Source organism: Polyodon spathula, chromosome 6 (genome assembly GCF_017654505.1).
Source record: "Polyodon spathula isolate WHYD16114869_AA chromosome 6, ASM1765450v1, whole genome shotgun sequence".
Taxonomy (NCBI): domain Eukaryota; kingdom Metazoa; phylum Chordata; class Actinopteri; order Acipenseriformes; family Polyodontidae; genus Polyodon; species Polyodon spathula.
In genome coordinates, this window is record NC_054539.1 from 59431229 (window position 1) to 59459223 (window position 27995).

The 27995-nt window shown below is 35.5% G+C and overlaps 1 protein-coding gene across 2 annotated transcripts in view; it reads right to left on the reverse strand.

The window, feature by feature from the left end:
* LOC121317404 (glutamate receptor ionotropic, kainate 2) overlaps window positions 1-24161 on the reverse strand; it is a 216800-nt gene extending 192639 nt beyond the window's left edge. Inside the window, exons 1-2 of one of the 2 annotated variants that reach the window (XM_041253299.1) lie at window positions 24104-24161; window positions 20241-20605 (exon numbers count right to left, since the gene is read on the reverse strand). In XM_041253299.1, the coding sequence (XP_041109233.1) occupies window positions 20241-20343 (103 nt within the window). In that variant the 5' untranslated portion in view covers window positions 20344-20605; window positions 24104-24161. Of the gene's footprint in view, window positions 1-20240; window positions 20704-24103 lie in introns of those variants that run through there. The other variant, XM_041253300.1, reaches the window with a different exon arrangement.
* Between the last annotated feature and the right edge of the window lie 3834 nt (window positions 24162-27995).

Below are 27995 nucleotides of genomic sequence, written 5' to 3' on the forward strand. Positions count from 1 at the left end.
ATTACTGCCGACCCACTCTTTGTTTTTTTATCCTTTTTTTCGAGAAAACTGGTCCCGCAAGCTCATCCATCGGTTTTTAACTACATCTGAGGTGCAAAATAAGTAAAACAAGCAACAGTATAGTACTTTATTTGTGGTTCGCGAAAGCACTTAAACCAGAACAGAACCATTAATGTTTTGCATGTTTTAACATGTAGGCTGTGGTTGAGTTCTTACTCTTAAACTAAACTTTATACAACTGTTCAGTTTAAAGCTACAGTTTGTGTTTGAAACACAGGTCTTTGTACTCATGCTGTTCTCCACAACTAAGTACAGTAGTAGGCACTTTGGTGACATGACATTTATGTATTTACTGTCTGTCCTAAAATTAAATCATGTAAAATATACCTAAACATGAATATTATATACATTACACTTATACACATATTCATTTAATTCAGATGGAGGTATTTTAACCGGTCAGGTCTCATTTTGTGTTGCTGTTAAAAATTCTTGAAAGAGTTTTCTTCTTTTTTTTTTTAATGTAGCTATATTTGCTTCCATTATCTTCGAGGAAACTTTTCATTTAGGCAATACCTGCTGTATAAAATCTCATTTTCATTAGGCCGATATCTCTGCTTGTGGTAATGAAATACAGTAGGGGCTACCTGTTGATGTTTGTTGTCATGCCGACGAGGGGGCGAGAGTTGGAGTGTGATTGGTTAGAGAGACAAATTTATGCCCAATGCGTACAGAAATATCTATTTTTGACGGCGTCAGTTTTACGTGACACGTCCATAGGATGTACAGTATTCTCAAAAAAATTAAGTTTACGTAGGACTTTGACGCTCTGACGCGACGCGTTCGATGTGAAAATACCTTCACTTGCACAGACATAGGAGTACAACAGGTTGCAGTTTACACACACACACACACACACAAAAACTCAGACAAACAGAAACAGCTTAAGAAAGAAGGTAAGAAACATAGAATACTACATATACAATAATAATATTGGTGAAAATATATTGCCACAAAAATGTGTTGGTTTCGTCATGTCAGTAAAAAAAAAAAAAAAAAAATGGGGATGACTTTAGCAAGGTCTCCGTTTGCTACAACAGCACGTCGTAGTTTACACAAACAAAACGAAACTAGAAGGTAAGAAACATAGAATATACAATATGAATCCCAATCCTTCTTAAGAGTAAACAAACTGGTTGCAAATTAAGCCATTTAAATAAAACCCTGGTAGAATATACATTCTTAATTAACCTGGTGCTATGCAAAATGCAGAAAGAAGTTCCTCGAGTGCTGACTGCTAATACACAAAAGGACGTCTCACACAATTTTGTATCCCCTAATCTCACACTTCCACGTTAGCAACCTGTTTGTATGTTTCATTTTTGTTTGAAGTCAGGCATGAATAAGATGAGTCCAAGACCAGAACACAGAGGAGGACATAGATGTGAAAATCGAATACATTAAGGATGTATATTTATCCACAGTACCGCCAAATGTCCTAAGGTATTGATTTTACCTTCAACAGTCAAAGTCTTTTCTATTAAGTTCCATTTTCATGATGAAATTAGATAGGCGCCCTAAACATATGACAACAAATGTGCTACTGAAATGCGTCAGGGGCCAGATGGCCTTTTAAAAGTGTCACTTTAATAAGAGAGACTGCAACCAACAAAGACTAAACTGTTTAAGGGTCAGTGTTTTTTAATACATAGGAACACTACAGCGAAACTACCTAAATCCATTTTTTACTAATAAACCAGTTGAGGGTATTTCTGTCCTGACATGCAGTTGGCATATCAGTTTCTCAAAACTGTTTTTCAAAGGTCACTGCCAACTGGCTTTAGTCTTAAAATTACCCTTTTTAAATTAAGCTGGGGATTTTAATTCCCACTGAACAAAGTAACTGATTCTTTATAAAAAAAAAAAAAAAAAAAAGTAACATGATTCTATATTTAGTTCTTGTAGTGCCTCCACATTATTATTTTTTTAAATAAGAGCAGCTCTATTAACTCTGTTTATCAAATATATTACAGCTTTTGTATATAACAGGTTGGTTAAATAATGTATTTTTGTTTTGTTTAGTTTCTTACCAGGTATTGTATATGACTCCCTTCTTTGTACAATTGCCATTTATTATTAGTATAGTTCTGCTTCTTTGGCAATACAGGTTTTGGTGGTCTTCCAACCTGAGAAGGTCTTATGTATGGGTATCTTGTTTGGAAGTTGTTGTGTGAGCAACTATCCCAGACAGGTAATCTGTCAGAGAGGGTACAACATGAACTTTGTGTTCTACTTATTACTGTATTCAACTCGGACAGGTCTAGCAAACCAAACAAAAAATATTATGTTTCTTGTGACCACTTTTCCTAATACAACTTTTTTTGTATTCAGTGCTACTGAGTGGGTATTTTCTTTACCTGCTTCATTAAATGATATTTGCTTAATTTATGAATACATCTTGTATTCTTTCAAATCCAGTGACAGAAGTACCAGGCGAAAAGCATTCCTCCAAATTAATTGGGGTTTAAACATGGTTTCATTAATTGAGTGCAGTGGTCACTCATGAGGATGGTCATAAGCAACCCATATTTGGCCATCCCAATTGGAGGAATAACGGAGATGCTCTGGATTACTGCATCTTCTATTGCTTATTGTGCTGCAGAAAGTGGGAAGCAAGAACATACACATTTCTTCTTCTGTGCATCCACAAAACAGTCAAGGGGTGTTTTGTTGATGCATTCCACAGCTGTAAATCAGTCATTATTCAGTTCTGATCACAAACTTGAATTATGAGCCAGAACTGTGAATTATGACTTGTATAAAGTATTGAGCAATTTACTATCAACACAGCCTTACCTTAAATTATTGTGTAATAAGGTGTTTGTTTGCATGTGTTACTTCTATTTCAGTATCTAACAAATGGAATATTGCTGTAAACTGTTTCTTCGGCTTTAATTTGATAATTTAAATTGGGATTTAGCTAATTGAATATTGTTGTGAACTACTTTCCAGTCCTTCGCAGATTGGGCTACTATACTCTGATATAGCTCAATAAGCATATATAGAACATACTGCCTTGCACTGGCTGCTAGTTGATTATTGCTGTTCTGTTATTCTAAATAGCAGATTTTTGTTTTCTTTCCTTTTAATATATATATATATATATATATATATATATATATATATATATATATATATATATATATATATATATATATATATTCTTGTGGTGTGCTCTGTTGGGTCCCTGAGCTTCTCATCACAGATTAAAATTCTTATCAGAGGAATTCTCATCTCCTATACCATCAAAAAAAGAGAATGAAAAGTCAAAATCAGTCTTCAGTATTATAAGTGCCTTACAAATTCTAGTTAAAATGCAATATATTTTATTTTAATGTGAACTATACTCTGCAAAAGAAGGACATTGTACACATTCAATTCCTCATGGGTCTTTTGCAGTTTTGCATTTCAGCATCCCAGCGTCGCTCATAAAGGAAAATGGAACAAGAAAACATACATTTTAGTCTTGCAAAATGCTCTCACCAGATAACTGAGGAAGTCTTATTCTTAATTTGAAATGCCACTTCATACCACAGTATTGGTTTTTATAGAGCCGAGTACTTGGGAATATTGATTCAAGTGACTCAAGTGATTCAAGTTACAGTTTGTATGGGATAGTCATACTGAATACACTGTCTGAACAATAAAGTTAGTGATGCTGCCTGCCCTCTATTTGTTGTTATCAAATGGTTTATGGCTCCCTGTGAGTGCTTCATAGGAAACAGAACTCCAGCCACATATTTCTGTTTTTTGGACAAGCGTGTTCATGAAATTAATTTGTTAGGACCAACACTCAATACATACATTCACAGTTTGGGCATGCTCTGGAATCAGCAAATCCACTTTTAACTTCACTTCAGATATTAGAGATGAAAAATAACCGAACTAACATAAGTTAAACATTAAATGCGCTGCTTGAATCCAACATAAAATGGCCATTAAAAGAATTATATAAACAGAGAATATCGATGTTGAATGTTGTTAAACTGCATATTGCTTCGTGGTGCTGTTCTATTTATATTATGCACAATGAACCTACAAAAAACATTTGAATACCTTCTGTGGTTGCATAATATTAAATTTCATACCTGTTTAATTTTTTTTTTTTTTTTTTTTTGTTATTCTGTGGAGTAAACATGCTGTATTTTACTTTAAATGTATGTTTTATACTGAAATTTAAGTTTGTATAAGTTGAGCCACATTTGTCTTTACGAAAGAAAACTTTTAGTCTGACGTGCAACTCTTCTCAGAGCAAACATTGTGTTATCAATTGTAAAGTGATAGTTGTGTGGCCTTACACAGACTCATTGGTCAAAGAGGCTATTTAACCAATGTGTTACTTCTGACATGTTGCAGACTCTGAGATCCAAAGAATGTGTCCTGTTGGTAACCTTTATGTTATAACTGGCTTATTTTGGTATGATAATCAATTTCAGTTATTAGAAAGGGGGAGACAAGGATGAGTGATTACTTCTCTATATCATCTGGGTGGATAATCTTTAATTGGTTGATTCCAACAATGACACACTTTTGCAATGGTGTTTAAGAAGTGCTGTTTGAAGCATCTCACTTCTGTCCCCCTCTCTCTCACTTCATCGTCACCTTGTTCATCTCAACTAGAGGCCCTGTGGATCAAGGCCAGCCTTTAGGACTGCACATGCTTCATTTTGACTTTCCTTATGACAAAGCTAGACCAGGAGAAGCAGCACCCAATGTCAGCAGCTAAATGCGACAAGCAAAGGATTTTCTACAAGTAAGCTGGAACCACAGAACTCTTCCGTACTTTAAAGAACAGAAAGAAAAGATGTCAATAATATTCTGTGAATGCAACTTAAATTAACTAAATCTTAAAAATGCATTGTTATCTGAAGGCCTGTATATAATTGTGTTATATTGAACATAACTGTGAATTTTAGATGTAAATATCTATGTATGTTAAACCGTTGAATACCATAGAGCCTTGTTAATAAACTAATTGGTTCTTTAAATCCATTCCTTGAATCTGCCAATCCTCATTAATTCATTTGATTAAACCTTAATATTGAGCTGAGACAATGATGATCAATATTACTTAGATTGTTTTATAAACCAATATTTTTTCATAGCAAGCAGCCATTTGTTCGGCATATGAGTGGATAATTATATTAGGTTCATTAAATATTTGAAAGTCAACAAAGCTTCACACATCTTGGATAATAATCCTTTACGAGACCCCACATCTTGAGGCATAACCCACAGGACAAAAATATCCTTAAATAGTTCTGACAATTCTCTATTGCCAAGATCACTATTTGCCAGGTTTGCTAACATAACACATATTAAGATATTGAATGGGTAAAGAGTGTAATATTACATAAATGTAGGCCATGTAAAGTTCCTTTTATCCCAAGACGACTGGAATGGATTAACTGCTTTATTCATTTTGTAAAGTACCCTCAAACTAGTACTTTTTGCAGTTGTTAGCACTCATCTGTCAATCAGATACCTCAGGCAAATGGGTCAAGCACTTCAGTATATTTTAAAGTTTCCACAGTAAGCCTATCTATGGGTGTTTAATCAACATGCTGATGTGAACGGTGCAACTGAGTGCACAATTAAATCATTACCAATGGCAGAGAGTGAGCAGTTCATCATAACAGATATAAAGATGATCATTCTTGTGGCTTTTCAATATCAGCAAGTGTAAGGGATACCAGCGAATTCCACATAATCCACATTCTTTTTCTTGAGATAATTTTATGTTTCGTGTTCTACATTTCAATATTGACAAGGTGACTTATTTTCAAATATATATATATATATATATATATATATATATATATATATATATATATATATATATATATATATATATATATATATTGCTGAATTTTCATAGTTAACAAATGTTTTGTGTTACTTGAAATATAAAATATGGTGGCAGGTGGATCACTCATGCTTCATTTTTCAGTATTTTGTTTGAGGTTCTAAAAATAAGACTAGTTTAATGTGTGGACCCTTTTACAACGGGGCAGGGAAAAGTGTTTCTTTTCATCCCTCACACAAACATTATTCACAAAACTAATTACACCAAACAGATTTTTCAGCCAGAATTTAAAACAGAAAGCTCATCTGCTTCAGGGATGCTAAAGCTCCCACAGTGCTTGTCAAAGAAGAATGGAAGAGTTGGCCTGTGTGTCCTGGAGATTCCCACAAGAAGCCTCCATTTCCCAGTACAGTAGGGTCTCTTTATAAACGAGAATGCAAGGTGAAAGGGCCAACCTACAACAGTATTTGCAAAAATCTTTGAAGTATCACAGCTGATTGCAGCAACATCTGGTGAGTTGGTGACTAAGCAGCAAAGTTGTATTACCCTGATGGCCTATTTAAACGAGCACAACCAGCTCTGGCTAGGTTCAAAACAGTGCTGTCTATAGCTTCTATCACATAGTTTAAATAATCATGTTGTAGTGTTTTAGTTTTAATTTACATCAAACCAAACCTTTTTCTGCCATTAGTTTATTCAATGCACTTTTAAATTAATATGAAAAGAACGATTTAGCATTACTAAAAAAATTATGATTGAGTACTTGAAGTTATAGATGCATTAAAAGGGACTGATGTACAGTTTGATTCTTACATATTTTTGGAACATAAAAAAACAGGTATTACAGGAAATTCTACTTTAAGGCTGCAATATGAAATAGCAATATAGACTACGCGATAGCTAGACACTACAAAGTTATGACTTGCCTCTGCCTCAAGTCTAAAATGTAAAGGACTTGAAAAGGTCTCTGAGAAAGGTGACAATATCATTAAGCAACTGAAGAGGAGAGAGTCATTTAAAGACTTAAAGACATACTTTAAAGACTATGGAACCATATGGCCTTAATGAAACCTTAGATCATATCTCTAAAAGACTAGATGATTAATCGTTACATGCCAATTTAAATCTTTCATCTTTTTTCTGATTAAGTGGAATGAGAGTAAATAATTGTTTTACATAATGTTTGACACATTTGTATTGCTTCTCATATGATCTGTAACAGTATATATTTTAAGTATTATATAGTGATGTTACTTGGTGTAATGATTGAACCCAGAACCCAGTCCCAACTCCACAAATATCAACAATTAAAAACTATAGTACCCCAGAGAATGAGACTAGTTTACAGATCTCCATCCTCTTAAGTAAGTGGATCACTTTCTGACGTGATGAGCCGCTTCTCTTTAGCGGCAGGGGAAATTAATGCATTCCCTTCTTCGCAGGCAGCCTCAAAGCTTGAAGCATCTTCTGGCTGTTTATGCACCAGAATCTATGTTTGGAATCATTGAACAGTAATGCACGAGATGTTACTCTGGATAATCTAATCTGAAAGGACAGATTAGAACCCTATATTTTAAAGAGCATAGAAAAAATCAGTTGTTGGGGGGGGGGGGGGGGGGTCATTTACGAATATTATTATAAATGAAACAACAATAATCTCAATTCTGTGATTATACGATGAAAGGGATAAACTGGTGTATACTTTAATACATTGCTTATGGCTTCTACAATATAAGAGGTGTTGTTTACTCGTAAACCATGTGTTAAATTTTCTGCAGCAATGTCTTTTTTATATATGACCTGGCATAGTTTGAGAGGAGCTTCTATGGTACAATTTCCCCAGTGCCTTCCAACAGCCACAGCACCTCATTAACTAACACAAAGGCACTGTAGCACAAAAGCTTTTTTATGTTTGATGACAGCTTAAAAAAGCACAAATAGAAACTGATGGTACAAGTCTTACTTTAACAGTATTTCAGACTATAGACTTGAATAGCGGCATGCTCAAAGTTCCATGGAGGTGTCAAATTAAAATTTTTAAAAAGGCTTTCCTACTTTCAAACATTATCTTGTTTCTTACTAACGGTTATCTAAAAAAATAAATACATTACATACAACGACCTTAAATACACGTTTGACAAAAAGAAAAAAAAAAAAAAGAAAAACATGGCATGTCACTTTCTGAATGAATCTTTTTGGTAGTGATGGTAGCATTAGATTTAAATCATTTTTCCATGTACTGAGCTCCCCAAATGTGTTCTTGGCAGGCTGCTCAGCCTCGATAGTGATGATGGGGTTGGTAAAGCTAGAGAGAGACTGCAGCTCTTTTGCTTCTGCCCACATGGATGCCCAATAAGGACTAGCAGGCAGTAGCTGCAGAATAATTTACCCCCTGCCCTTTACTTTAAAATAATTTAATAACAAGCAGAAAGAAATATAAGGCAAAGCATATTTCAGAAGGCTGTACTTTCAAATAAAGCTACTATCGAAAAACATGTAGATATATTTAGTGGTAGGCTGATGTTCTAGCAGTAGCTGTAGTAGTACAATATTTCTTAGTACTGTTGCTATTGTTGTTGCTGTACAAGGCAGACTTCTGTGCATTCCCATAGATGTCACATTCCCTTGCTGAAAGTCTGAAACTGAACTTTCTCCTTGTGGCTGTCTTCTGTGACAAGTACAGTAGAATCACTCATGTCCTACAAGCAGGCACGTCATTGATTTAATGTCTCGGTTCAAAGAAGTGCACCAGTCTGCAACCTTTTACACTGGGGGTGTTCAGGTGCTGTGCAGGTTTTTTACAAGGTTTCTTCTTTCTAGTCCCAAGACAAGCATGGTGCTTTCAAAGGCACATACATCAACAATATTTTTAGGTTTATAATTATTTATTGTTAAAGTAACATTTTAGGTGCTTAATTAATTAGCCTTATAGAAAAATAAAAGACTGTTCTAGATTCCTCGTTAAAGAGCAAGTAGCTTTTGTAAATTGCATTCCCTTATTTTTTTAATCGTCCAGCGATTTTATATCATTTCTCTCTAAGTTTATCTGGCTGACTTTGGTGGACAGTCCTAACTGTCAGACACTGACTTCCTGATTTTATTCAAATCATGTGATATTATTTTAACTCTGCTTTCCAGGCCTTCTTTACATACAGCATAACAGGTAGGGAAACATTAAAATGAGCTTAATGTCACTATCTCCTTCAATGACACTGCAGTAAATTCTGACAAAAACCAGATAATGACCTTGAAGGATTAAAATAAATCCTGTGTGTATTCATTACAGAAAGTTTTAAGCTTTATGCTATTTGACTAAGGTTGAATACCTGTTTTACTATCATAACTTTTGCAGAAAAAAGTAGTCTTACATCATGAAACACACACAGTCATGTAACAAGAAAGGTGAGTGCATTGTGCTGCCTTGTACTGGCCCTACTGTATGAGATTCACAGGTGCATTAACTCTGTTAAGAGTAGTATGGTTGTTAGTGTGTTGGGTTCAGTAAGGGTCATACTCTTTTTTTTTTCAGACAGCGTAAGTAAAATTGTTTTTGGCATTTAACTGGTTTGCAAGTCATAAATAGTTTCACATTTCTATAAACCATGCTACAAGTGAAAACATGAATATTTGAAGCAGCTTAGAAATGATTTGAATATACTTGCTCTGAATATTCTGGCAACAGTCCAAGACACACTGTAATACCCAAAAAGCTGGCAGTCCTAAACTCAATTTAAGAAAGCTGATAATGCAGACTGGTAGCACTAAAGCAAATAAAGTCAATTAGCAGAAAAAAAAATTAATTCGTTTTTTTCACAGTCTTAAAATTGTAAAGGGTGGACAAAGCTTTGCATTCAATTATAGAAATGGGTGGGAAATAAAACTTGGTAGAAGGAAAAAAATGCAAATATCAGGCAAATGTAGAACAGATCTAGAAGCTTCCTATGGATTCTAACAGTGATAGCAATGGCATGGTAATTACTCATACATTACCTACACATGCAAGCTTACGAAGAACTGGTGTTCAATGTAGTAGAATAATTTGGTCTATGTTCAATAAAATGTTGTATAATTCCATGAAGTGGGGTTAGATGCTGCTATTTTATAAATGCACCACCCACTCGATATATCGCAGGTGTCGGGGTCCAATATAAATCCGTGATATAGCGAGAGACCCATAGAAAAACAAACAGGCTACAAATACTGTACAACCACTCCCTCGTTTCATCGGGGGCATCAGGGCCCAGTATAAATCTTTTACGCAACCTGCTTTTTCTCATTTTTTATATAAAAAGCAGCATACCGTTTTATTTCATACAGCAGTCGATAATTGCTTCTCATCAACTTCAGTCTCCAATGCATTTCATGAGTCTTCCTCTCCTTTCTCAAATGCACAAACCCATTACATTGAAATAATCCATTCCAATATAGGAAGCTTGTTGCTAGGGAGCTGACGTCAATGCCTTATGACTTTTGCTAGTGCATTGCTGCCACACCTGAACACCTCGCTGTCTAAAATAAAAACCGCTTCAGCAAGTAGATATTTAATTAGCTTTGTGTTATTTTGCAATATGTGTGTACATGATAACAGTGTGATATTAATGCTTTGTTTTAAATTATTTTCTATATTGTTGTTTGTGATGTGCAGTATGAAATAAAACCATCAGTAATTCCTATGTATATAGGAATTAAATAATGCCTATGTATACTGCAGCTAAGGCATACACAATTAGACAGTAAAAATAGGGAGCCAACTCCAGGACCGCGATATATCCGAATTCGCAGTACAGCAAGGGGCATGTAACGAGGGGTGGGTGTAAATGTGAGCACTCTACAGACCTTAGGCCATACATTTCTTCACGAAAATGGTAGTTATTCCAAGAACAAAACATGGAGATTTTGCTTTCCATTAATTCTTCATGGCAGCTGTACTTTTATTTTTTAGCTCGTGAACATTAGTTTAGCACAAGATAAGCAAAATGTTGTATTACTGTGGTGAACTATTAAGGGATATTTTGAGGTTGAATGAACACAAAGTAACTCATTTAAAGCTGCACTGTCACTGCTACTGTGGTGAACTATTAAGGGATATTTTGAGGTTGAATGAACACAAAGTAACTCATTTAAAGCTGCACTGTCACTGCTTCTATTAGTTAAGATAGTGCTAGTACATATTAGGGCAAAAAACAGGAAATAATACAATAACCAACTGTGTTTAAGCTAACCAGTTGGATGTCTACATTTGAACAAAACTGAACATGTGTGATTAGACTGGAGAGCTATAGGTACTATTAATACTGACTGATTGTTATTACCAGTAGCAAATCAGATGTTTTAAAACATCTTTAAAATTGAAGTTAATGCCAAATACTTTTTAAAACCGTGTTCATTGTTTTAAACACACCTGTGCCAACCTACACCTACCTAGCATACTGATAAGGTTGATATCAAAAAGGACAAATTGGTTGTGAATACTTCATTAGTTTGTTAATATATTGGAAAACAATACATAAAGCTATCATTGATTATTATTTTACATAAAGCAATTATTTGAGAATTAGACGTCCTTGGAGAATAAAAAGGTAACTGAGTTAATCAGAGGGATGATGGCGGTGAGGAGCGCAACTCATCGCAAGTGTATGCAGTTTTGTTGCTGTAACTCGACATGTGTGTTTGGACCTAGTTCTCCCCTCTGATCAATACAGTTTCCTTTTGTACTCCAAGCCCTGCCCCATCAATCCTTCATGCCCAATCGCTTATTGATTGTCTCCATGAAAAACAACGGCTTTGACTGATGTGGAACTTGAAACACCAATGTGATTGTCCAAGATGGACGCCACATGCTGACTCTATACTTAAGGAATGTTCCATCTTGGTGTGGACCTACAGGATGAGAGCTCTAGTGTCAACACCTGTGAGGATGACCAAATTTTACCTTCACCCAGCTAGTCCTCATTTACATTCCTAACATTTGTAAGTAAAGTTCATGAATTTTTTAATTTAAAAGGATATTCAATCCTTTTCACTACAATATGTGCTCACAAATATAATGTCATTGTGCATTGTAAAAAGGTATTACATATTTTCCTACAAATATAGTGGGGCTTTAGAATGTATGTATGCTTAGTAGCCCATTAGAATATTTTATATATTGAAGGGCACATTTTAGGTGACAGGTGACTATTTGAAACATGCGCTGAGGAAATTAAAAATTAAACATTAAAAATATATTTATTTATAAAAAATTGGAATTAAACAGTAGTGAGTAAAGCTTTATAGCATGCATGGACACACCACCTGTAAAAATCTAACATAGTTTGGAGTATGAAGGCAGCCTACTGTATATCATTGGAATTGTTTTTTATAATGCACCACCAAGTCAGAATGTATTAAACCACCAAAGTTGTTTCAGACCACATGCTCTTAACATATGAAGCAAAATTATACCACCCAGGTAAATTTCCAATTTAAAATAAATTGCTCCTTTTAAAAGCTTACCGGGTTATAGCATGTTAAAAGCAAAGTGTAACAAAGCATTGCATGGTGAAAAAAAAAAACTCTGTAAAGCAAAGTAAATGCATATCATATGCAAGTATTAAACACAAAATAGTGCGGAATTTAGAAATACTAAAATAAACTTAATTAATTCAAGGACACTCATCTGGGTTCAATGTTTTCGAAATACGTCAAGTCGAAATGTTTGCCATTTAACTTAAGTTTCTTTTAGTATTTCTAAATAATATATACAAGGCAAACTGGAAATACTGTGCAAATGTATCATTGTTAACATTCGTAAAGGGCCTCTACTAATAATGGGCTTTATTTTGAAGAAATGTATTTTCTCTTTGTATTTGTATTCAATGAACAGTATCCTCCACATGGAAATGCAATGTACTATAATATTGTCTGGGGAATGCTATGTCAGTTTAGACCAATATTTGTTAATGTAAAGGAAAGGATGATCTTCATGTTTCTATCTAGAATTATAAAATCTGAACACCCACAAGTCTTTAATGTCAGTAAAGGAAAAAAAGGAGAGGTATGTCATTTGTGTGACCTTAGCTATTGATTTATGTATGTACTGAGCAAAATCCATTGTGGAAACATGGCTGGTACCTTTCCAGTATTGCTAGTGAAAATGCATTAGTTCGTTTTACAGTAACCAATAACACTGTCATTTAGAAGCTTTATTGCATTTATTTGATGATAATTAAAGATTAGGAAGTTTGTTCAACACAGCTTGTTTAGGGCCCTGATATAGGTCTTTAATAGAAGACTGTGTTGAATTGTCCTTTTGTCCTTATCACACGCTTTTACATTAATGGCACTTAATACAATAACTAAATCTAATAATAGACTGGCAATTTGTGGGATTTTTCATTGTTGAACCGCAATACAGTACAGTTGCAATCTCTGTGTAAGAGAATCAAACATGTTTGGCACTAGATAGTGGTGATACAACAGGTCGATCCCAGAAGCACATTGTGAAATGCATTGTAAAGATGAGGTGCAAAAAAACAACAACACTCACTTTGTCTTAGAACACAGTTCTGATTATGAACAAGCTAGTGTAGCTAAGAAATAAAATCCATGTCAATTCATCTTGGCTGAAAATGGATAACTGTTATGACCGTGTTTGTTGCTTGAAAGCTCCAAAAAGAATGACATGGTGAAAGAACAAATACGTGAAATAAATGACCCTACAAAATATAAGTTCTGCTTGTCTAAAATATTTCTTACACATTCAACTACAGTACATACTGTTTCAAGACATACTCTGTAGGCTAAGGATCTGGTAACACATTACTAGTTTACTTTTTCAGGGTTATTACTTAATTAGTAATTAAAACTAATTACTAATTAGCCAACTAAATAAATAAAATGAGCAGATAATATTGCATTTTTCTGATGTGGGCATATTTTCAAGACATGTAATTAACAAAATATATATGGTTAATAACACAAAGACATAAAGTACATACCCCCCAAGAAAAATACAAATGAAGTATTGCAAATATGAGTGAACCTGAATGATTTTCTCCTGTTGCTACTGACAGCCTGTGTGACAGCAGTCAATGATTTCTGGTTTATTTTCCCAAACTCTGAGATTTAGATGAAATGCTGTCCGTCCATTAATATTACACCTGTCCACTAATATAACAGAAAGAAGCTGATAGATAAACGAGATTGACATGAAAAAATACTGTGACCAAAGTAGATCATTATTAATTTAAGTTGGTGCAATAGTATCTGAAAACACATGACTGTACGGCGTAATCAATTTTTTTTTTTAAACATGACCTAAATCAGGGGTGTCAAACTCCAGTCCTTGAGGGCCATAGGGTCTTCTGGTTTTCATTCCAACTTAAGCTTTCAATTAACTTAACTTACTTGTTTCAAGGTCTTTGAAAGTTGATGATTTAAAAAAAAAAAAATGCACTCGATTTAAAGGTACACTCCCTGTAAAACATTTTGAGTCCTAAAAAAAAGTGTTAAAATTGCAAACTAATCAAATAATTAGACCAACTAAGTAATTGAGAGCTCAGGTGGAATGAAAGCCAGAAAACACTGCAGCCCTCCAGGAAGAGTTTGACATCCCTGACCTAGATTCTGATGCCCTCAAGAATTTGTGAAAAATGTACACACCAAGCTTGATCACAGTTGCATGACAACTTCTCTTCATATTTAATACTATAAGAATTAAATATGTATATACACTGTCACTGGGGACATGCACCTCCCCCCATAGAGATAATGATTAACATTCTCACCAGTCAATATTGCATGCCCACTAGGTTACACGTCATGCTCATTCTTCAGTGTACTGTAGTATGGTAGTCGCAAGGTAATACCTGGAGGAACCAGATGCAAAGATGTGCACTCAACATGCAGTATCCATTTAGAAGATTAGATTTCTTTAAGTTCCATTTTTTAATGTCTTACTTCAACAGAAATGCAGAATGAGTTAAAAGTTTTGGTGAAATACATGCATGGTGTTCGCTGGTGATCCCAGGATATTACCCAGAAAGAGGGGAATAGAGGAGAGGGTGAGGGTTAGAGTGAAAGCTGGGTAGATAGACTAGTCTGCTCTGATTGGGGTTTTCACTCAACATAAAAGCAGGGGTCCACTCTATTCTGGGAAGGTATTCCAAAAATCTGGATTTATTTTGAAATTCAAACCTTTGTTGTATTTTAAACAAAGTCAGGCATAATTGTGCTTTGTTCTGTTACATGACAAATACAGCAACAATTGTTATATTGATATTGAAGAACTCATCTACCAATTACAAACGGTTTTAGACCGTAACTCTCCACTAAACAGTGAAAAGATCTACAAAGTTATTATGGGCTTTCATTTATTTATTTTTTTAAAACTTTTGAAGATAATTATGCTCAACATCATTTTCGGATTAAACTGTCAGGCACCAGGAACTTGCATCAGTTCATTACTAAAATGAAAATATGAATAAAGAGATGGCATGCGATTGTTAAGGAAGGCCAGGAGACCGCTATTGTAAAAGCAAAGCTTGGTAACTGAACATTACAAAATCAACCAGCACATTAAACACAGGATGTGACTGATGGCAGCAACTACCTACATACAGAATCTCTATCCTCACTGCTAGGCGATATAGAGAGCTCAGTAGCCAGATTAGTTCCTGATACTGCTGGCAGTACCCATTTCATCTAAAGTGAGATCTGTGAGACTACCTCTAGTCTTCATGGAGCTATAGCTTAGCCAAGCAGGATTAATGTGCAGCACCTATTATATGGTCGACAGGCAATCTGCCCCCAACAAAAATGTATTTTAGACTAAGTGAGAAAACCTAGACAGACAACAGGAAGTTCAACATACCCACACCACACCAAATACTAAAGTGAGAACCCCAGAATTTACTCTTAGAAAATAAGGTTGCTGGCCATTCTGTATAGAACAATACACTGGTAACCTGATATTCACCTCTGTTTAAATATAACCAACCACTTTGCTCTGTCATAGCATACACTTAACTCAACAGGATTATATGCTTAGCATATGATAATTCTATAGGGATCAGATCTGACAGGACCTGAAGAAGCGTATATTAATTATTAACCTCAATGAAGTCATTGTTCCACCTGCATTAACAATTTGTATTTAGAGATCTGGAAAAGGGGATACTATTCTACTCTGCAGAATATTTGAATTCATTGTACAACTTTTTTTTAGTAAAGGGTTACATTATAATACAATACAGAATCCATTTATAAATATATAAATGATGATCAATATATTTAATAACATGCACACAATGTGTAATAATAGACCCTTCAACTGAAGTCCACTAAAAACCCATGTTGCACTTTGTTTATTCAATTGATTTGATTGCTGTCAGCCCCTTGAATTTATCATTCTCAAGCATTACCATTCTATTCCTATGGGCCACTAGGTACATATAGCACTAACCTTCTAGCAAGTGCAGTAGGGCATTACACAATTTTCTTCTAAATCTAATTCTTGAAATAAATGTTGATTAGTTGGCAAACTGTCTGTTTTTAAATGCTTTATACAGAATGTTACTGCTGTCAATAGTCAAACAACTCAACATCATAAGTTCAATAGTTACATATCATTACTACAACCACAGAAGACAACAATACCACTAAAATGTTGATTGCACAATGTATGCATGGTTAACCAAGGTTTTTCTGCTGCTCAAATGGTGTAAGGAGCAATAATCCAAGGTTATGGAAATAGGTTTTAGAGCAAGAAGTGTGGATTCATTTGTGATGTTCTGAAAATGGATTAAAAAAAACAACAAAAACAAGGACTAATTAGTTTTAAAAAAATGTAATCACCACTTATAGTTACTACGTTTAATTATGTGTTCGTTTATTTGTTTTGTTTTACATCCTGCATGGTTAGATAATAAAAAGGCTTGGCGTTACGAGTAAGAATCCAATTTTAAAACATGCATTTTATTTTCCCATACTTAGCAATAAAGGAAGTTAATTTATGTTGCCCTTTTTAATTAAATTTGTCCTGGACATTCTATTTAGTCAGCGACAATACTGTGTCGTTAAGATTCTTGTTCCGTGAGAGAGACGTGCGTGCTGTATTGTTGTTTTCAAATTCTATTAAATCCAAACGGTCGTTATCGCCCTATAACCATGGTGACTTCAGACAGCCAATTAATACCATTATAGGAAGGGTTGTGACGTTATCAAATTGAAATCTTACTCTCCCTGCTTAATCTCAACCAATCAATAGCAATTTTTTTTTTTTTTTTTTTTTTTTAAATCTCCCTCCACCCTTGACAAGGGCTATCTTTAGCTCGAACGGATTCCATAACACTTAGCGTTAGGTGAATATACATATATTAATTGAAAATTATTATAAGTCCACATAACATCTCTTTTACATTATGGCATGGAATTGAACATTTACCTATAAAATGGTCCCCCTTCACATAACACTTGATAGCCTTACATTTCTTATGTAGAACTACTCACTCTATCTTTCTAATAACCATCTCTGTAAAAAGGTAGCCTACCATGAACATAAACAGTGTATAATGCTGTTGTTGTTTCTGCATGTGTGTTTGTTCTGTATACTGATGATAAATGATGACTTTTAATAAGATGTAGGGTCCGTGAATGGTTCAACAAAAAATAAAACGGTTGTATATGTTTTAACTATAGGTGTTAAACAAGGTACTGTAGTGTTGTATCTCGCTCACAATACACTTATATGCAAAACAAAACGAGTGTGATAGTGTCCCCGTGCATTCTAATAAAACGATCAAGAGCTTTCTTAAACTAGATGCGGATTTTAATGCTTTGAAATATACGTTCAAAGTATAAAACACTCACACTCACAAGTATAAAGTTAGCCAAAATAAATACTACCGTTATACTTATACTAAAATGCGTTTAAAGGTATGTTGATTTGCATGTATATAGTCACTATCGGCTGTCAAACATTTTAAACACTATTTTGGATCAAATAATGCACATTGTTAAAATGCATGTGTAAAATAAATCAGTCTCTTACACTGCTGTACTTTTATATTGGTCCTCCATTTAACAGCTTGATAGCAGTTGCATGACAACTTCTCTTGTGATAAAGTGATACACAAAGCTATACTTGTGTGCGACTTCAGTGGTGCAAGAGAGAATATTAATTTACAATATGTTCCTTCTTCGATTTTGTGATTCTGTAATGCATTGCATTGTCTCTTGCATAAAAAACAAACAAACAAACAAAACCATATTAGAGATTTCGTTGTATCACGAGGTTGTTTTCTCTACTATGTTTTCATATATTCGTGCTTCGAGGCTTTAGAACTGCTAATGTTGAATTGGATCGGGATATCCAATTAGTTCTGTATTTCAGCCAACCCCCGCCCCACCCCCTTGTGTCCCGCTGAGGTGACACACCGGGAAGCAGAAACTTGAAAGGGGAATATTGAAAGCACAAAGGAAGTGAAAGGCAGGATCGACGAGGAAACGGAAAGCAGAGGCAAACAAACCAAGAACGTTAACAGGTTGAGAGATAATAATAATACAGAACTTGGAATATTTGCTGTAAATGGTAAAACAAATAAATACGTACATAAATAAATAAATACATAAATAAAAAGACAAAAAGAAGACAATTTAGGAATTTAGGCTGATGATAAATGTACAAGACACTTTACCTAAATGGGAACTTGAAGGTTGTCATGTGCTCAAATCGCAATTAAGCTATATTATATAACCCAGTATATTATTTCCAAGTTTGTCATGTTTGAAATCCAATGTTTGTTTGAACTTTGACTTGTGTGGTGGTTTTTTACCTTGTAAGTCTACGTATGTATTGGTATTCCTAAAAACTAGTTGAAAAAGAACACTATATAACCTTTTAATTTTGCAAGCAATAGACTCTGCTTTGAGAATTAATTCCAGCGAAAGGTTCAAACCCCAGCTTGTTACCACAGTGGCAGCTATCGGGGATACAGTCTCTCTTTAAGCAGGGCCTACAAGATCTATGTATGACTGCCAGTATATGTAGATTACACATGCAAGGTAGAAGCAATCTAAGTATTACATATGTAACAGTCTAATAACCATGGTACAATTAGGTATATGAGACGCCCTTGAGATTATATATATATATATATATATATATATATATTATATATATATATATATATATATATATATATATAATATCATATAAAGCTTATTTTTCGAACATAAATGTGTACATATGTTCACTTATGGGTGTTTTGTTTTGTTTTTTTGCAGAACAATGCATTCCCCGGGTTGGTTGCTACTAGCAACGTGAGGAAGGCAGCACCTCAATAAGCCAATCATGATTGAAACATCTAACAGTCCCGTACTATAAAATAAAATACCCTGACTCATAATCTATCTACAGGACTTCTTTGCTTTACATGAAATGCTCAGTATATACTCAATTCGGTGCATTTAAGACTTGCAAAACGTTTCAAACAATGCAGGTTTACCAATTAGACTAGACGGTAAATTTGCGAGTATATTGATGTCATTTGTAAGCAACACAATGCAAAATATATATAAAGTTACATAGAATGTACTCCATATTCTCAAAAAACGCCACGCATACAGCATTATTGTTTGTATTTTACACATTGTATATATTTGTATGACGACAATATATACGCTATAAACAAACAAAAACAAATCAGATAGTTTTGTTTTCTTGATACTAAATTGTAATCTGTATTTCGAATGTTTAATTGATAATGGTCAGGTTTGCTTCCAACACGCTGCATTACATTGTGTTCCCAAACTGAAGTCGAAGCATTCCACATTCCCTTTTGTATTTAAAGAGTTATGAAATTCATCTTAAGAATTCCAATCTGGCTTATTTTCCGTTGACAGTAACATTAATTAAGTTATCTGCCACCTCGGTGTGCGTAAACGTCATTTCTAGCCAGACAACAGTTGTTTACCTCATCAACTTATTGTATCTGCTCATATACAGCACACTGCCAATCAAAACACATTCATGGCCAGACCTATCGAAAATATTTCCATATAGCAATGGATGCTAAAAGGGCAACTTCTATATTCTAGATGTATTTCCATAACATTACATTAGCAGAACTAGTTGGTGTTTACTTCGCCGCCGTGCTATCTCTCCTTGTACACTGTTGCCGGCCAGGCACATCTTTAGGTTTCAGCAGTATGAAATGTTCAGAAGACAAGCTGCAACACAGCTTATTTTGATGACAAATGTGAAAGGGCATCAACGGGGTCAATAGTTATATGTAAACTGGAGAGGAATTGAAGTATAGCACAAAACAAAAGATATTCAAGAAAGCAAGGCATGCATGTAAATACATAGATATATTTAAAAAAGAAATCTTACCAAATCGTAAAACGTGCGGCATCCCACGAGAATATCCCACACATAGTAATATCAGAAGAAGCCTGAAGATCAGATTAGTTAGTATTGGGGAGGTAATCTTCATGTTGTTCGTATAATGCACAGTATTTATTCCCCTATGTTGTTAGATTCCCCAGAATAGTTATATTGACGTTAAGCAGGGTAATGGCCCTCAGTGAGGATCACGGCATGGTCACTTAGAGTACAGAACATATGCTTCCCAAATCCATTAGCAATCACTGCATGTTCTTCATTCACTGCGCCAAGACAAAATCTTCCGATGCAAGGAATGGCGGGACACCCATGTTAGGCTGTGCAAATCCTGAAGCAATCCATTCACAAGTAGCCTGCAAGAAACACAAAGAGGAGCGCTAGATATCCAAGCAGGAGAATCTTAGGAATGCAAATTGCATTAGCTACCTATAGGCAGTGGTTGACTATGCTACCATTCTACTGCACTGCTGCACAGCTTCTGACGTGCAGCCAAGATTCGTGAGAGAGAGAGAAAAAAAAAAAGCTTATTCAATGCTGACCAGAAATGTCTCCCGATTTCTATCGCCATGCAAATTATATTACACCTTTCCTCCTTCTTGCAAGGGGACCGGAGATTGCATTACTTTAAGTATTAATGTCCTTTGTTTCTGTAGACGTTCCCTACCAGTGAAAATATAGTGTGCCGCTCTGGAAAAATCAATGCATGCATTTTAATAGGTGGCTCGCTCGGTCGAAATCATTTAGCCTTCGAGTTGTTCAGCGACGTCTGCCAAAACAGGGATCAGGATTTTAATGACTAAATGGCAAAATTCGCTTTGTACTTTGCCCATAATAAGAAAGCTGTGTCAATATTAAGCTAATTTCCTTTCCTTTTTTCTTTTTTCTTTATGTACTTCCTCATAACGCTATGTGAACATTCTATTTTAAACTAATGCTGCAGGTCATGGATTTAGGAGAAGAAATGCTGTATTGTAATCGCAAGTGTACTAACAGAACAACAAGACGTCCGCGTTGTTCAATTTACTTCAAATGAATACTGGACAGACTATGGACTGGACAGAATATTTGGACAGTGAGAAAATTAATATCAGGAGATAGTCACAGTTTAGTAGAGTATACATGGATTTATATTTCTACCTTGCTTTGTTACTATATCAGCTCACCCAGAGTAGTTCCCATTACCAAAATTTACGCAAATTATTGTTTTCGTGTCCTTCGAAATGTGTTTTTATTAAGAATCCTGCACACTGGAATTACGTGCATTGTGTGTGTCATATTGTGCGTCATGTATATTTTAAACAAAGCTCTGCACGCTCGATAAAATTACAGGACTTTGTTGTGACGATATGTTACGTTTTAAGGATTTTAGTGGATATACTACTACTACGACTACTACTATGACTACTACTACTACTACTACTACTACTACTACTACTACTAATAATAATAATAATAATAATAATAATAATAATAATAATAATAATAATAATAATAATAGTAAAAGGGTGGATGTTGCAACAGGTCTCCTTGCTAAGGGGAGAGAGACCGTGATCCCCTGCTAAAGCCCTTCATAAAGGCTGACGTGTTGAAAAACAGATGCCTAGCAACTGCTTCAGTTACGATGTACTATTTGGTCCCCAATTGTGTACCATATTTTTTTTCTTTGAAAACTATTTTATGATCATATTACTTAATTAGTGTGTGTGTGTGTGTGTGTGTGTGTGTGTGTGTGTGTGTGTGTGTGTGTGTGTGTGTTGTGTACATATGTAAACATTTTTGTTCACTTTTTGACTATATATATATATAATATATGATATATATAATATATATATATATATATATATATATATATATATATATAGTGCCAACGCCAGATATTCTGCAGTTTGCCAACTGATCCATTAATAAGTACAGTAAAATCTGATTTCAGCACCACGAACAGCGACACGATGATCATTATTTAATTTGCAGAACTGTAGTCAGTAACACCACCACTAATTGCCGTTTATTGACCAGGAATCTTTGTCAAGACCAGGAGTGCACATTTCTTCGTTTTCACTCTTAAAATCGACCCCCCCTTTACACCCCCTTTAAACCAGCTCCTGTTTGCATGTATATTTGATGACAGAAAGAGGTAATCAGAAGACTATCGACATAATTGTGTGTTATGCGTTTAAACGGATGAGTAAGAGAGCTTGATAGTGTAATTTTATTTTAGTCAACATTGTAATGTACTTCAAAGGGCTTGACTACTTTGAGAGGCTTAGCTGTCAAAAATATTTCATTCAATTTAGATCGCTTCCCAGCAGCAAACTGTATCAGCATGTCTATCCTCCAATTAATATCTCAAAGTAAACATTTCCCTTTTCCAGTGAATAATGTATACATCGTCATTCTCATCGATAAGATGTCTTTATACTTTTTTTTTACTTTGTAAAGATGTCATATGTCATACTACAAACACCCCCTTTAACTTCGATTTAAAATATGAAATCAGAATTTTCTTATCAACATTAAAGGTGTATGTAACAACACATATTTTATTACGTAATGATTGTCAGTAACCTTTAAATAAAATATCAAATTAAGATTAAGATAAATTATCCTTAAGGGGGGGGGGGGGGGTGTGTGTGTCTGTAATTCTCATTAATATATGAATAATCTATTTTGCAAGATAATCCCTTATACTGATAAACTCGATAAACTGATAATTAAGGAAATTCTGTTCATACATGTTTCAAAAGCCCACCCTTACACAATGTAAACCTAAACACCAAAATCCAGATTTTTAGATTATTGGTCTTTCCTTACATTTTTGAGCAATAGAAATACGATGAGTCCGTTAGGCTGTGCTTTATAAATGATTAATGATAGTAGTATAAGATGGTCATTCATTTTTGTTGCTGTGAAGACACATGTATTCTAAATAAAGAAGTGTAATCGTTTTGTCTAGTCAAAACATTCTTTCAAGATTACGGGTCGTTGTTGAATCTCTTGTGCCGGTGAAATCATCAAATACGTTCTAATGATGGTAACTTTACATTCCCCAGCACTTTAAACCAAACGTTTCTATACAACGTGCATCGAATGTAGTGCACTTTAAAGAAGATTAATCGAATGCAAACATATTCCGGTATTTTACACACACACAAATACAAACACACACACACACACACACACACACACACACACACACACACACACACACACACACACACACACGTATTGCTCTATGTTATGTAATGTTGGTAATAAAAATAAATAAATAAATAAATAACAAGACCGGGAAGTTTCTATGAAAAGAAATGGTTTTTGCCTGTAAATTGTTATTTATATACAGTAACAAAGAGACAGAGTAAAGTTAACGTATTTGTATTGCAGATATTCAGTGATTCCTAAAATCTCCCCAACCTCGCAAAGCAATCAGAAAAGAAAAGACGTGCATTTTAAATAAGTGTCAATCGAACATGCATGAGGTCATATCTGAACACGCTTTATTAACCAACAGCTCATAACCTTTCAGACATTGACACTGGAATTCATGCCCAACAAATTTGCGCACTGTCAAAAAGCACATTTGAGATGAAAGAGCAATTACTTCTTCAACATGCAATACACATTTTACAATTTGTAGCTCTCCATATTTTATATTAAACGCCAAAAAATAACACTACGGACACGAATAATAAAGATTTTAGCATATTAATCAACACCACATAACCAACAACATGTCTATTAAATTATTGTCAAAGATCTCCAAATAATAATAATAAAACTGTCTAAAATTGCAGGATCAGGAAACAATGAATCAGATAAAATATGAAATATTAAGTGACTGAAAAAACTCTTACCTTTATATGTGAAATGGCAGAAAGAGCTGTGAAGTATTATATATAAGAACCAGAGAAATTCTTCTTCAAAGTAACCACGTTAATCGAGTCGGTTTGGTTAGGGTCCAAACCATAGCAAGACACGAACCTCTTGCGGAAGAAGACGTGCCTCCTACCGGACGATATATATATATATATTATATATATATATATATATATATATATATATATTATATAATATTTCTTAAATATGTACACTTAAAGAAACAACATTCATTAAGTGTATAAGGTTTCTATCAGTTTAATCAAGAAACTTGACTGCCATGTTTCTTTTAAATCTGAAACGAAAACACATTGGAAATGTGAAAAAACTCCAAGTTGTCAAAATGCCCAGCCATTTAAAGTGAAGATATCAAAAACACAAGCCAAGTTTCAAGAACCCATTGGGGCAACCTTGCACAGCACAAAGCAAATAGGCACAGCTGTAAAACTGAAGGGAGTTAAGGTTGCCCCAAATGTTTCTTCTAACATGTATCAAAAACAAAAGTTAAGTTAGAAGAAACAACTGGGGCAACCTTGGCCAGCACCAAGCAATTAGGCTTGTGTTTTTGATATAAGTTTGATCCACTTTTAATGTGCCTGAAAATGTGTTATACAGAAATAAAATACATTACTTTTTTTAAAGTTAACAATATAAACCATGTGTGGGAATCGAACACAAGATATGCTTCCAATGGAGCTTGCAATGCAGACACCCTAGCTTTCACACTACAAAGTTTGTACTCCCATTTCACAACATTTACAAGTAGTATAGCAGTAAAGTTACACTTTTTAATAAGTAATGAGATGATGAAGATTTTTAATTAATGATTATGTATTATCCTAGTTGTATTGAAAGCTTTCATCTGATTTTGCAAACTATAATAAGCTTGATCAGTTCATTTAGTATATTGTAACATTTTCATATTTAGGAAGTAGTACTCAGGGAGACTTTGTTGAATTCGCAAAATGTTTGTTTTATTTGAAAAAAAAAAACTACAGAGAATTCCTGTCAGGGGCCGGAATTCACTGCACCAAAATAATAACTCTACATTTTAGTCTTGGCACTTTCACTGCATATTCTCTCCAGTCGCACCCACAGTTTCTCATTCAGTCCTCAGGCTCATGCAGCCCCTTATTATATAACCTCCCGTCATTTTCCATCGCTGTCCGGCTCATCAAATAGTCACATCCATGCTCTGCAACCCCCCTGAAAATGGCACTACACATTCTCCCCACTCATTCACTCACTCCCTCTTCCCATGCTAAGTAACGGCCATTTCCCTTATAATAAATGTTACATATACTCTTTCATTCTCTGGTTAATTTCCATGGCTGTTACTAACTCTTTCATTGTCTGTTTAATTTCCATGGCTGTTAATGTGCCCAATGATGCTCCGGATCTGCCGCTGCTCTTCAACCTGGCCAGGTAAGTTGATAGTCCATGGTAACAGTCCATATTTAAAAACAGTCAGTGAGTCAATAAAAGTTTGATGACCGGGCCTAAGCAAAGGCCTAGTAACATTCTCTGTCACACTACCCTGCCCTTCTGGAAAGCAGAAACCGTGGCATTAACTTTGCATCCACTCCATCCTGTATCTACAATACGCATGGATTCCGCAACAGGAAGTCCGTGGCTACGTTCTTTGTCCTTGGTATATGGGAGATGGTGGAGGAGAATGGTTGTAGTCCAATGTACCACCACGTCAGCCGATGTTTGGCCTCCTGCATGTTACTCAGAGGGAAGGCTTCTGGGTAACATGTAGCACAATTACTAATCACTAAAATGAATCAATTACTCCCACTACTCCTTTCAATGGGCCCCACACTATCCATTGCTATACGTGTAAATGGTACTTCGATAAAAGGCAGAGGTTGTAGAGGTCCCCTCTCTGACTTCCTCACCAGCGCTGTTTACTGACACTCAGGACAACTTTTACAAAAATTCCCTAAATCTGAGTATAGCCTTGGCCAATAAAAGCGCCTAGCTGTCCTCGCTAAGGTTATTTCTTTGCCTAAGTGTCCAGACATAGGGATAGAGTGCCCTATTGCCAAACCATTCTCATTCAAAGCCATTGGTACTACTAGTGCACACTCCTCCCCATCTTTATACAGCAAATCATCAGCAATGACATATTTTTCCCAATTTACACCTTTGCTTTTGCCCTGTGCTCTGTCAAATAACCCCTTCAAACTGTTATCGCTTCTCTGCATTTTAACAAAATCATTCTTAGGTACAGCTAATTCTGAGTTAACTCCAAAATCCCCAGTCAGTCTCTCCACACCACCTGCATATTTTTCTCTCCTCCTTTGTCTGTTGGTCTTACGTAATTTTCCTAGCTTCACACACAACTCAGTGTCAGCAAACAGCATCTCGCGTAAGCCCGCCTCCTTTTCTTCCTGTGCAGCGCTAGCCTGCTGCCTTGTCACCGCACAAGACATCACCTTCTTTGGAAACGCCACATTTATGAGACATTCCAAATCAGGAAAGTCCAGACCTAAAATTACTTTGTAGCTCAAACCCTGAACTACCCCCACATCCATCCAGAACTGTTGCCTGTTTCTCATTAAAAAATACTTTCACTGTTTGGTATTCCTGCTCATCCCCATGCACACAGAGCAATCTAACCTTTGCGTCTGTTACCTCAGTATCGCTCACTAAGTCCCCCTGAATTAGTGTCTGGCAACTGCCGGTGTCAGTCAGTGCATAGCAAGTATTCCCATTTAGCTGTATTTCACAGATTGATTCATATAACTGTACTGATGGTAAGCTCTCCCTAGGCACATAACAAAAATTACTATTTAGTTTTCTATTATAACACTGTGTAGCTTTGTATCCTTTCTTTCCACACTGAAAACAAACAATCCTTGTCTCAAAGTGTGTGTCATTTCAACTTTCTCTTTTTACATGTACATTTTTACCAACATTGTGCTGCTGAGGCATATAGGGCATGCGTGACTTTTCAAAGCCCCTTCCCAGTCCAACATACTTTCCGAATGGTGATCTGAGTCTGTCCAGACTGCGAGTAGCAAAAACCCTCCTCCTATCCTCCCTCTTCGAAACAAAGGTCTCCGTCCACCGACAAGCCTCTCTGGTTGTTGTAGGGGCATATCCTTTCACCCATACACACACTTCAGAGCTCAAAATTTTGAAAAATTGTTCAATGATGAGCTGATCCAGCAATTCTTCCATAGTTTTGCCTCCTGGCTGTAGCCATTTCCAGCACAGTTCTCTCAATTTCGTGTAGACTTCTTTCGACGTTTCTCCCATCTGTACTACTGACTCCCAAAATCGCTGCTTATAAGCATCGGCATTGATCTCGTATTATTCAAGTATTGCAATTTTAACTTTTTCAAAGTCCTGAAAATCCTCCACGCTCATATGGATTATCACTCCCGCCAGTCGTACTGCCCACTGTTCTTTTAGCCATTTGCATGCCAATGCCATCCATTCAAATGTCACAATAAAATGTTCAATGTTGTCTGTGTCTGTTAATCGAGCTAAGTTTGGCCCCGTCCACTGAGTCTGTAGAACAGGCTGCGGTCCCAGAATCGCTGTTACTGCCGGTGCTACTAGCATGGGTGCTGCCACTGCAAGTGCTTCCTCCTGATCCTACATGCTCTGCTCTTTAACTCCTGTTTCTTCAGGCAGCATATTGACATGACTCTCCAGGGCTGCCCAATGCTGTGTTTGCTCTGATATCAGCTTATCCAGCTCCCGGTCCAGTCTTTGCTACTGTGCAAATTGTTTTTGCTGTTCGCTTATTGCCTTTCATTGAAACTCCATCAGGGAATTCACCAGCATCATCATGTCATCCGTTGGCTGAGCTTTACTTGCTCCTGATGTTGCTTTTGCAGTTTGCTGCTGCTGAAT